The 12,745-nt window shown below is 46.4% G+C and overlaps 1 protein-coding gene across 1 annotated transcript in view; it reads right to left on the bottom strand.

The window, feature by feature from the left end:
- Positions 1 to 12,745, bottom strand: part of LOC118176263 (S-adenosyl-L-methionine-dependent tRNA 4-demethylwyosine synthase TYW1-like) — a 94,782-nt gene that overhangs the window by 41,521 nt on the left and 40,516 nt on the right. The window contains exons 11-12 of the mRNA XM_035343175.1: positions 6,738 to 6,847; positions 328 to 505 (exon numbers count right to left, since the gene is read on the bottom strand). Of these exons, the coding sequence (XP_035199066.1) occupies positions 328 to 505; positions 6,738 to 6,847 (288 nt within the window). The remainder of the gene's footprint in view (positions 1 to 327; positions 506 to 6,737; positions 6,848 to 12,745) is intronic.

The following is a 12,745-nucleotide window of genomic DNA, read 5'->3' as shown; positions in this document are numbered from 1 at the left end:
CCAGGTATCTGCGTCCCCAAGCACAAGACGCAGCTCGCTCGCTGCTCTCCTTCCCTCACATCTCCAGGAGATAGGATATTACATTCTCTTCACTTCAAGCAGTGATCACACTTTAAGAGATATAGAAAAGAAAAAATCAAGCTGGGAGAGAGAAAGATGAGGAAACACAGGGAGATACAGGTTAAAATCAGACAGGTGCCAAGTAAGCTTTTCTGTTTTTGTTGTCAGCACTCGTGCAGAGCTGACTTGGACAAATGATAAAATGGCATTACAACACAGGTCAGCACTGAAATGTCTTAGAACAGAGTTATTTTGTCCAGCCCTTACCTAATCTCATCTGGAAACTGTGCGTTTGTCACGAGGAAGCTGGAGATGTTGTGCTGGTGCAGGAGCTTCAGGAAGCGGTTGATCTCCGGGTACATGATGGGCTCTCCCACCAGTGACAGCGCGCAGTGCTTTGCTGTCATTGCTTCCTCAAAGCGATCTGCTTTTACTCCTGACACTCCTGCAAAAAAGACAGAGAACTGGCATAAGTCGCATATAACCTCCTCCCAAACCATGCATCCATATCTAAAATATACCCTGCCACCAAGTAAAACCAGGTAGAGCCTTCCTGAACCAGAGAGAACACCAAGCCACAGACAGAGACCACCAAGAAAGCATTGTATGGCCAGACACACGGAGTTCAGGGCTTTGTGTGCAGTTAACTATTGCAAGCAATTCTTCTTGGTAACGTTTGAGTCAAACTTTCCCGTGCTAAGACCCCAGTGCTGCTGCCTGAATGCTGAGACAAGCACAAGAGCAAGTTCAATTCCACTTCAAGTTGGCATTTGAAAAACAAACAGGTTCTGTTTCTCTCCAGTGCTAACCAGACTGTGTTCCAGCCCCACGAGAACAAACTCCTCAGTGAGGTGGGCCTGGCTCCTTTGGGCAGAGCCACAACCACCAGGTCTGAATCAGCATCGGCCACCACGTGCAATGCGACCCAACAGAGGACGTGCCCAAAAGAAACCTCAACACATGACGCCGCCTTGAAAAGTGAGAGGAATTTCAGAACAAAGAGGAAAAGGCAAGGAACTCAATGGCAGCATCCATGTGAAGATACCATCCGCAGGTTTAACCGACCCGAGTCACATTTACTGTCCCCACAGGAGGGCAGGGGAGAGGTGAGCACTGCTCCTGCCCATCCATATTCGACAAAGTGCTCAGCACCCCGTATGAAGCCATCTGACTACAAACAAGCTTTTGTTCCAAATGTGTCACTTCACATTTCCTTGACGTGCCTTGATGTACTTGAATAATATCTGAGGTTTCAGGTTGGGGGTTGGTCTGTTTCAAAAAACAAAGACTTAAGTTTGAAACCAGGTCCTCAGCTCACCTCCCGTTGCCTAGACGCTGGAGCTGAAGCAGTACAGAAAATTACATGCTATGCTGCAAAGCCAAGATAAAAAGAGGTGTTCATGGATATTGCTTCAGCCTCACGTAGAAAAGCTGGTTTGTGATCAGAGTGAAGCTTAGTGCATTTTATACCAGCCAGGCTCTGTCCTGAATAGGTGACAGGACTAATGGTTACTCTGCAGAAACTTGACAGCGCTAAATGAGAACTTTATTTGAAAAGAAAGGAGCATCTCAACCACACACAGAGATTAAAGGACTTAACTTTTGTTTTCCTAAAGCTACTCTAGGTCATTTTGGGAATTAATTTCTCTCTTGGTATCTTGCAATTGGACTACAGTAATTACACTGCCAGCCTTATAAGCAGACTGAAGAAAGTTCCAACATCACAAAGTTTGAGAGTAACTTTCTCAAAATGGTTTACATCAAACCTGGCATACAGTAAATACACTGCACAGGAGCGTAGAGGTTTTATATGTGATCATTTGACCACATAAATCATGAGCTAGACAGGAGTAAACTAAACAGGATTAGTGGGTACTCCAAGGAGCACATGCACGCTGCTGTACGTGGGGCTGCCCTACCCCTCCAGCGCTCAGCCTCTGCCCCTGCAGACGAGCCTCCTTCTCTCTTCAGCCAGCAATGGACTTCAGCAAAGGCAGAGCTCGGGCAGATTTCACGTGGCATGCAGAAAGTTCAATGCAGGTGCAGGAGCTGGGAGCCACAGGAGTTTGAGATGCCTCTGCAAGAGAGAGTGGTGCACAGCTTCCAGCTCAGATCTCAGCGGAGCGTGCAGCCGAGCCACCTCTGAGCTGCACGTCTCCTGCGAAAAGCTGACTCCAGCTGCTCTCCTACTGGCGCACTTCAGTTTCAGAAAGGAAAGCATCATCTGGCACGTCACCCTATACAGGCTGGCTGCTGGCTTCGGGTGTCCCTCTGCAAGTACCTGTGCTACTGCCTGGGGGACTAGGGGGGCAAGGAACACGTTTTATGCACGCTTACATCAAGATACACAGGTCTTGCCAGATCTCATTTTAATACCTGTGTTTTGAGTGATTCCCACAGAACTGTTTCCTGCAAGCCAGCAGGATTTCCTAGTTTAGGTCATGGGCTTATTTGTTCATTTTTCCCCCCACCTAAGCCAGGGCTCTATTATCAGAGACACCCACTCTTATTTTTTGAATTATGTTTCCGTTCTGTGCGTGCCCTTCACAAGGGCACTGAGATTTACTAGTCACCACCTAGAAAAGGTATCCATCAAATAAACTGCTTCACACCTTCCCACCTCAGCTCCCTATCAGGAAGATGTGTCTCCATCGGTTACTCTAAAAGAGAATTATGTGACGTTAATTAACATCTCTACTCTTCAAAACCTGTACACACTATGGCAACATTAGAAGAGGGAAGAAGGTATCTCTAAAAGCATGCAGAGACTCTTGCAGGATGGAGAGCTATCCTCTAGGACATGTTATAGGAGAGAGGGTCTGAAAATATTTTTTTGTTCTTTCAGAGAACATCTTATTTTCCCTACAATGTGTGCAGACAACGCATCACAATAACTCTCCTCTCCCCCTGGTGCACAGAGATGTCTGTATCTGAATGCAAAGTTGTGGTACTGGTACCACAAAGAGCACAAATTTATTCAAATGTTATCTGAGCAGCATTAGTGGACTCAAGAGCCTTGAAGACTAAGACATTTTCCCCATGCTTTTCTTCTCCAGTAGCTCAAATTCTCTGCTCTACACCGGCATCAGCATTCGAACACCTTGGCAGATGTACACAGCACCCAGCTGCAAACTTGACCAGCGTTAGCGGAGCAGCCCACGGAGCCCAGCTGCAATCCATCTTCCCTCCACACTCCCTCCCTCTTCAACAAAGCAATCTAGTCCATCACTCTGCTCAAACATATTACTTATTTATCCTAAAATTCATCATCGTAAAATCCAACCCACTATTTGCGTTGCACCGCTGGGTTTGCTGGAAGCAGTCGTGTCTTCTGCCTGAGCCACCTCCAGCCCGGAGGGAGCACAGCTCTGGCAGGTGCAAAGGGGGTTCCCCGGGGGTTCCCCCTGGGTTCAGGGCAACACTTCTAATCAGTTTTGCTCTCACATGGTTCTACTCTAGACATTTTTCACCTGCACCTCAGGGAAACAGTGTAAAATTCACAAAATGTAACAGCTGGCTACTGGTCTTATTTTTTTCCTGTTTTTCTTCTCCTGAAAGCACTTGCTCTTAGGCTCCCTAGACAGGGAGCACATTACCATCTATTACTCTGCAGTAACAATACATTTTTTTCTTTTTCCACTTTGCAACACAGTTCTAGTCCAGAGCTTTTTTTTTTCTCCCCTCCAGTCATTCTCCTCTCACAGTTCCAGGTCAGGGATGACTGTGCTGAGGAAGCACATGCAAGTTTCAGGCATCGTTTGGGAATCTATTTAATGGAAAATATGCTCCAGAAGAGAGAACTGGACGGTCTTTACAGACCTCTCAGCACTCTGGGAATACCTTCAGATGCTGCCAAGTCACGCTTGAATCTTTCCTCCTCCCCAGCCCTTTTTGGGAACGCATCAAGGTGTAGCATGGGGAGGAGAGGGTTACTCCAGAGTTTGAAGTTGGGTTTAAACCAACTCCTGTACGTAGCTTTCAGAAGGCGGGGCTTTCAAACAGCTGCAGAATAAGCTGCTTTTCACCTTCTTGTAATGCAAACAAGAACGCACTTCTCCCATACAGGAGCAACTGCAGTGCACCAACACCCCATGCAGGATTTGCCCTTGACTCACGCACAAACACCCCGTGCTCCTTCACAAACTGCAGGCAAACCCAGTCATCATCTGAAACAGCACGTGGCTTTTTTCAAGGTGAATAGAAGTGACTATTTTGAACTCAGGTCCTACCTGATAGAAGAGGATACATATTTTTAGTTACTTTTAGGACTTTTGGTTTTAACAGGTATAACACAAGTCACAGAACTACTGGTCAGAAGGGACTGCCACAGGTGTCTGGTCCAGGCTCCTGCTCAGAGAGGACAGCTGCCAACACTGCTGGGGCAGTAACAGATTTGCTTAGAAGACTTGAAAGCCTCTAAGGCTAGAAGGTCCCCACTCCTCTCTGGGGACCCATCTGAGAGCTGCACCACCTTCCCTGTACAAGCTTATTCTGATGAATCTAGCCTGAATCTATCAAACAGCAACCTGACTCTGGTGTCCCTTCATCTCCAATAGCAGGAGGGTCTCCTCCCAGCAGCGACAACAGGGCGATGACACCCTCACAGAACTTCCTGCTCCTTGCTGAGCTCCATGTGTCCCCATCAGCCCCAAGAGCAGCTTTCTGGAGGTGCTGCTGAAGTACAGCTCTGCTGGTCAGCGTGTCTGTCAGCCCCCCTAAATTAGCATTGCCTGCAAAGCTGCTGAGGGTGTACTCAGTCTCATCATCCACTCACTGAGATGTACAACCCAGGCTCCTGGATCAACACCTGAATTACCCTCCTTGTTATCAGCCACCAACCAGACTTCAAGCTATTGATCACGATCCCTGTAGCCTGCCCAGCCACATTTCAACTAACTTAAGAGCCTGGCTAACTGGAACAGACTGAATCAGAGAGCGGAATTCTGAAAAGTGCTCAGTGCTGTAAGTGTTAAGCATGAATACCGCCGTGTTTATAGCTTTAACTGTTACTGCGTTACAGACAAAATCTGACATCCTACTGGCTCTTCAGACAAACCACCTGTACCCAAACCCCTGCTGTGCTGGCACTGCATCCCAGCAGCTGAGTTAACAGGCGGCCGTGAAACCCTGCAGCAGCTCTGGGCCAGCCAGGCAGCACCCTTTCTGCCCTTCCCAAGCACTCTCCCCACACAGCCCCAGCACAAAAGGAACACCACCAAAGCTCGGATGTGAGACCTGCACGTCTTTACACCTGACTTTACTGCCTCGAGCACCAGGAGCTGAGCTTTGCTTGGACTGAAGGAAGATGCACTACTGACACCAAACTACCCCTACTGTGCCTCCACTCCTGTCACTACCTCTTCTCTACGGAAAACATCCCCACCAAACTACCGTCCCCTTCCCCTGTCCCACTGCAGCACGGCCACTTTTCTCCTGAGGAGTAACAGAGCTGCAACCCAACCCAACGGGCTGCACGCAGGGGGCAGGGTACAGCCCGGTCTGGTTCTTCTGGCTGCTCTCCACCCAGCTCAGAACGGGAGCTCCCAGGGAGCTGGCTTGCCTGGAGCTGTTGGTCCGAGACTGCGAGATGATTCAAACCAGCCACTTCATGAATGTGTAAAACAAAGCTCATGAGGCCCCAGTTTGAGTTATTTTTCCGCCTATTACATAAGTCCAATGAGTGAGACAGAGCAACTCCCCTCCGCTGACACAAGTTTTTTTTTTTGCCTGTCACATTTTTAATCCATTGGGTTTTCTCTGTGCACAGCCAATGTAAACAAACGGGTTCCCAAAATGACAGCCAAGGCTGAGGCTCATCTTGCACGTTTTATGGACGCTTCATTTCACTCCTGCTGCTCACGCAGCCTCTGCTGTCAATTAGGAAGAGCAGAGTTCTAGACCTGCCCTGCCAAGCTGGCCAGTCCTCTGAGCACACAATGCTGACCCTGGCAAAGAGACCAAGCTTATTACACATCTGGGGGAAAAACAAAACAAAATTAACAGCCAGCTATCTCCATATATACAGATATATAGCAAGCGAATGAACTCATAAAGATCTGATATTGGAAACAAAATACAGTAATTTTCAAAGCAGCCTAACAACTGCAGCTTCAGTTGCACAGAAATATACTGAATAATTCTTAATAAATATCATCATCCTGAATGCTACCGCTCACTTATAAGTGAGGAAAAGACAGCCTGGAAGTTTCAGAAGTAACAAAAGCTCCCAGGGGAACATGGCTGGACAGCATATTTCCTATTCAGTTTAGAGATTGATTCCTTTTGCCTTCCACCTGCCTTCACTTTTGTGTAAGAATCAACATCACTCATCATGCAGGCTAGCTTTAACCACTGCAGAAGCCTCTGTACACACAAAGAAAGGGATGTAACTGCCATGATGCACAACAGGCAACTCCACAGTACTCCCTCAAGACAGCAGTAGATACCCAACAGCTGACTCATGTTCTAAGGTCAAAAACAAGGCAGAATATTTCCAAAAACAAGTAATAAGTACACCCCAAAAGTTTCCCATTTGCCCATCTTTCTGAGATTATAAATCTTATGCCTCCTTAGCAGCATTCTGCAGGTAACCAAAATGTTTTAATCTAAGCTTTGAATGTGGTGCTGCTGATTATCTTCCCAAAGTATCATTAACGGGGAAGAGTAAGAAAGGTTACCTTTGAACTGCTTAATCATATTCTGATGGTTCTCAATAGCCTCCTGCAAGATCATTTCAGGTTGGTCCATCTTCCATCTCCACTCTGTGCCCACTGGATTCGTATGATGTCTGAAGGAAAAAGAGACTGAGTTATTCACTGCAATTTGTACGAACTCATCCACCACCCTGGGGGCTCTGGCATTTTTTAATAAAATTGAAAAACAAGAGCAAATTATATGCAAGATCCTGCCTCTGACAACTCTCAGATGTGAACTTTGAACACCAGTCTCCTACCCCTCTCCTCCCAGACTCTGGTCCTCTCCAGAAAAAATGGGCCTTGCAGTTTAGTGTAAACATTAGCATAGGTATTTTGAATCATGGGTAAAAGGTTTTTAAGTTAAAAATGATGCTCTGCAGCCAGAAAGACCTCTTTAAAAAAAGAAAAAACAGCTCTACCTTCTCTTCTGACCACAGCTACATAAAGCACTTAAGAAGGAAGATCCTAAGACTCTTAGAGTTCCATTCTGGAAGTACAAATTATTACCTTGAGAAGGAAAGGATTTACTTCTAAGTCAATTCTTGGTTAACACCAGTAACAAAATATATGACAGCAGGCTACTCAAAATACATAAAGGTTCTGGCAACTCTGCAGTATGCCAGATTCACCTCTGGTGAATGCAGTTAGTCTCCAGATTTACTCAGTAGGGGCTTCTCATCACTTCTGAGGCCTGCCAGCCACCCAGTTACTGACTCCCAAAGGATAAAAATGAAGTGTTAATTTAGGAGTCAAACTGACTGCGGGGACAGAAAACACTGATCATCTTTCTGAGGGGCAGCTGCATTGAACTGGGATAGGAAGCCGACCTTGCAGAGAGGACCACTCACTGTACCCACATTTTGCTTTCCTCAAAAATGCAAAAAGTGTACTCAGGTGAATCGACCACCCAAGTGCCTGGAAGATACCTGAAACTTCTTGTTCCTTTATTCGTTGCCGTGGGAGGATATTACTCAGCCACTGTAAGTTATCTGGAAGAACCTAATCCAGACCAGCAAGTGAAACCCCGCAAAGCAGCATGCACATTCCTGGACAACTCCAACCCAAGGAGAGCCTGTACAAGAGCATGGACCTCTCCCTGGAGAGAGGAACTTCCCACTAACCTTGCTGCACTCAGATTAGTATCGAACAGGGATAGGAAGATGCCTAAAGGCTGCACTAAGAAAACCAAAGAATTTATGTTTTCACCTCCTTGTTCTCTCTGCCCTCTCCTGTTTGTTCCCCAAAATATGCTACAAAGGTTTTTCTACTTCTCCCCTACCAGTTCTACTGTGGCTTATAGAACAACGTACTCGAAGAAGAGTAGCATATATTTGCTATGCCCTTCAAAATAGCGTTATTGGATCAATATGGGTCTGGACAAGACAACATCAAGCACTATGTCCTCTTGAAACTCAGTCTTATAACCAGCTGATCTCTTTTCTGTACTGCTTTCATCATCCCTGGAAGTCAGCCACGGAGAGGACTGAGGTTACCTGCCTCACTCACTCCTTCCAGCTCCGAGGGCATTAGGAGATCACGTTCAGCATTTAAATAAAGGAGAAGAGAGAGACAAGAGCACTTTTTCAGAAAGAAATGGCTGCATTTTTAGAAGGAAATGGCCTACTGAAGACCATCGAAAGATTCCCACTGGCTGCAGCTCCACACTTGAGCAGTGCTAAAACACAAATTCTAGATCCAGAGTCAACAAGAACAGCCCTCAGCCCAAACGCTGCTGTGCCCGCTTCAAGAGCAAAGATTCAAATGCTACTCTCAAACTGCTTCACCGTCTCAAAGCTCCTTTAAGCTAAAACAGCTTTCTTTTTTGGATTTTTTTTTAAATGCTGCCAACATGGAAAGTTTTCTGAATGCCAACTATAAAAAGGCATTTATAAAACACTTACATGTTTAACTACATAGCTTGTACCCCATATATTTAATAGGGCAAGCTGGCAGAAAATCAACAGGCTCTTAATGCACACTGGACAACTATTAATTACTGGCGTCTAACAGCCCTTGAATTTTTAGCACATTGTTTATTAAACATACCGGGTCATGTCTACAAAGCTCATTTGGCAAAAAGCAGCTTCTTTTCTCCCAGGGCACAAAGCAATGAGATTGTTTCGCAGCCCCCAGCAGAGACCGACTCCCCGTCACCTTCCCACTCCCCTGCGGGCTGCCACCCCCCGCATCACCAGCTACTCAAGCCTTGAGCAGGTAATTATGTGTGATAGTCTTTTCCATCCCAAAATAACACCGCACACAAAGAAGTCCTACCCAAAACCACACGCACACTAGAAAGCTCTGACTGTGTTAGAATTTGAGTGTGGAACGTTTGATCTGACCCTCTGGAGACAAGCCATCGCTGCCCCAGCACCCCAGCAACACTAAGGCAAAGCGATGATGGAAAGCTCTCGGCTCACTCCAGCTCTTTCCCAGCTAATAAGGACTGCCACCAACCAGCCTTATTTGCGCACTCATCAGATCTCTGATCTACCAGTGTTATTTGGCAGTGTCACCAGCACGCCCCCTCTCAGACCTACGTGAGAAAGGCGGATGCTTCGGAGAGGCACTGCATCCCCATCCCCAGTGGCCGGGGTGTGATTTTAGTAAAGCAGCTTTTGCTTTATTTTCAGGACAGGTTCATTCAACACCGCTAATTCTAATGATGGAAAATACCAGGGGAATTTACTGCTACTTCTTCACAAAACTAGTTTTCTCCCCACTAAGAAACTACAGCTTATTTATAAAGGAAATTCTTTTAAAAGGACCAGAAGTGTCTGAGTTTGTGCCTCTTGCCTTCTGTCAGGGTGAAACCATGAGTACAGATGATCTTAGGATGAGAGCCTGAAAGTCTGGGCTCTTAAATGAAAGTTTATTTTGCAGTCAGCTCCCAGCATGGCCAGAAGAAACCAATGACCCTCTTTTAAAATGTTTGTTCTCTTCTATGAGCAAAGGTTAGCATTATGAAGTCTTTCAAGTGACTTTGTGGGAAACCGTAGCACAGGTATAAAGTATCCTTTACTCCCGTGATTGATGTCGATACCTGGCAGAGAACACGAAGGTGAGGAAACACTGGTGGCAGTGATCATGAAAGGACAGAGTACGTGATTCCCAGGAAGGGAGAGGAAGGAAAAAGCAGAACAAAACCAAGAGGGTTTGAGACAGCAGATCTCAATGATCCCTGAGAACCAGCAGGTGAGGTCCTAGAGGAGAAATGTTGAAGGGCAAACGAGCTCTGGAGAACTAGCAGGTTTTTAAACCCTATTAAGGCAGAAGTGCAAACTGTGGCAATAAAAAGCAAAGTGTAACAAGAAACCAATCCGGCAGAATCACAGGCTCTTCTGCAACCTTGCAATCCTCCAGCTGAGAAAAAAAAAAAAAAAAAGGAAGAACTTCAGAACACAGGGTCACAGTCAGAGAGATCAATGCACAGAGTATGATACACCTAGCAAAGGACGTACAAAAGGGCCAACAAGAAAGCCTTTCCCTGTACTGATGTGAGGAGTAAGCAGACAACCAAGGAAAAAGTTTGGCCCCCACACAAGGACACAAAGCTTGTTCCTCCGTGATGACAAGTGTTGGCACCTCTTCTTCTACTTCTAACGACTAAGGGACAAACTAGATGAGACTAGGAAAGGACAAGGTAATGACACTTCTCTAAGAAGTGGTAACCTTGCCCTGGAACATGCTGGATGAACCAGCTGGTGGAGCATCATTGTGGGTAGCAATAAGCTGGAAGTTTGTGGACAACACAGAAAAAGTAACTTCAAAAAGACTACAAGACTGCAAGTGCAATGCCTACTTTAGCAGGAATCCAGGATTTCTGTACCAGCCCCTCTTAACTTTGAATTCCTTGGGACACAATGGACTAAGTGTCTGTGATTTCCACACCCCCTTGAGAAGACAGCCCGGAGATGATAACAGCCAACAGAGAACATTTCATACCAAGACCACCATGCAGCCTTGTAGGCAAAGGAAAAAGAGTTCAAGCTTTGGACTCTGATTTACCCACTATTCTCACAAATTGGCCCAAGAAATGATTTGTAGAAGGCACTATTTTTAAAAGAGTACATTATCGTGGTGGAAAACTTAGATCTGCGACCAGTCACCGCTGGTTCAGAAGGCCACCAGACCCGGCCAGAAGGACAGCTGCAGGGCGATGTGCGGAGCTGGCCCCGTTCAGTGGTTACTTAGAGCCGAGCAGCACGGGAGGCAGGCTTGCCACAGCCCGAGGCGGAACCAACACATCTGGAGATGCAAATGCAGAGCATGCCATTAGCAACAGATCACCACCTGGCTGAGAACATCACCGCCCTGCTGGTGACTGCAAAACGCAGCACGGCAAGGCAAAGAGTTGGGGAGCACCTCCACCACGAGGGATGGGACAGCAAGGACAGGCTGTTCTCCAGGCGTGCAGAATGACAAATAGCCTCAGAACAAGAGTGAGGAGGGATGCCTGGGTATGCAGGGCAACTGGTAGGACAACGCTGCAGCATGCTGTGAGGGCATCACTGCTTCGTGCCGCTAAGCACAGGCAGCGTGCAGCCACCAGGACTAACACAGGCACACCTGAAACTGCCCTCTGCAGGGGATGTGCCAGAGACCTCATGTCTCAGATTGTTTTACACATCAGACAACACTCACTTCAAAAAGAAAAAAGTAAGTTGATAGGCATTTTTAGTTTTTGTTCTTTATCTAGACTGTTGTCTGAGGAAAAGGAACAATGTACCTACAGAAACTTCCCATTAAATAATTTTCTTTCGTGTTGCTTTGAGAAGTCTTTTGTTAGGTTTAGGAGTGAGAAAAATAGTTTATAATGAATAAATTCAGGAAAAAAAAAAAAACGGCTCTTTCAACAGACATGGCATTAACTCACCAGGACGTAGGAATAAGCTATTTTAGAGAAGAAAACACTGGGGAAATAAGTCCAAGATCAAATTTTGGATATCTAAACATCCAAAGAAAACTCATTTTAACAGTGACAATATAGTGAGTATTTTAGAAAGAAAACTTGGACTTCCATGATTTAAAATCAATTTAGGTAAAAAATGATTTTTCAGAAACAGCTGAAGAAGTCTCGGTTGATTTATTTTTTCATCCCCAATCCAGCAGCTCAGAGCACTTTCCTAGGAGCACGCTGCAGCTGACCTCCCTCCAGCTCCTGGGGAGTGCTGATGCTCCCCCCTCAACGTGCTGCCGAATCACAAGGTGTAATTTTTCTTGAGATTAGTCACGTTACAACAACCGCCAGCAACTTGTGGCACTAACAACAGTGACTGCTTTAGATGAGGTTGGAGTTGCCAGCTACCCCAAACTGAGGGGACTGAACTTCACAAGGCTCTAGACAAATCCCCTTTTTGAACTCACATTTCCAAAGCCTTAAGGACGGAAGACGTGCCATGCTGAAGAATTACACCCCAGCCCTCAGATCTCCGTAATGCTCACCTTTTATAAGCAGGGCACAGTTTACGGAACAGCAGGTGCTGCTGAGCACCTCCCAGAGGCCTGCCAGGGGCTGTGTCAGCCTGTCTTGTTCCTTCCCAGCAGGAGCAGGCACCGTGCTCAGCACAGGTAAGAAACCACCCTGAAGTTAACCCCTCGGGATGCGCAGGGTGGCTTTCAGAGCCCACGATCACTCCATCAAGTTTCTCACTGCTGTAACAGGCTACCAAGTCACCTGCGATACCTAACAAGGCATACGTAAGCATTTCATAGCAATCTGGTTATGGTCACTACTAATGCCATACATACACAGATTGGCAATGGCAGCTACAAAAGCCGGCAACAAGTCCAAGAACACAAAAATGCACGGCTGTGAGATGAAAAGCGCAGACTTCAGTCCCAGGAAGTGCTGGCAGGCTGGTTTTTGTTCCCTTCTGATCCTTTTACGTAACAATAGCAATGAAAATGCTCCTTACTGCACAGGGTGAGCTGGGAACCTTCCACCATAGATGCCACGCTGGGGCTTTAGTGACCTCAAGGTCATTTAC

The sequence above is a fragment of the Oxyura jamaicensis genome, chromosome 19, assembly GCF_011077185.1.
Source record: "Oxyura jamaicensis isolate SHBP4307 breed ruddy duck chromosome 19, BPBGC_Ojam_1.0, whole genome shotgun sequence".
Lineage (NCBI taxonomy): Eukaryota > Metazoa > Chordata > Aves > Anseriformes > Anatidae > Oxyura > Oxyura jamaicensis.
Note: the sequence above shows the minus strand (reverse complement) of the source record. Positions and strands in the feature narration are given on the sequence as shown.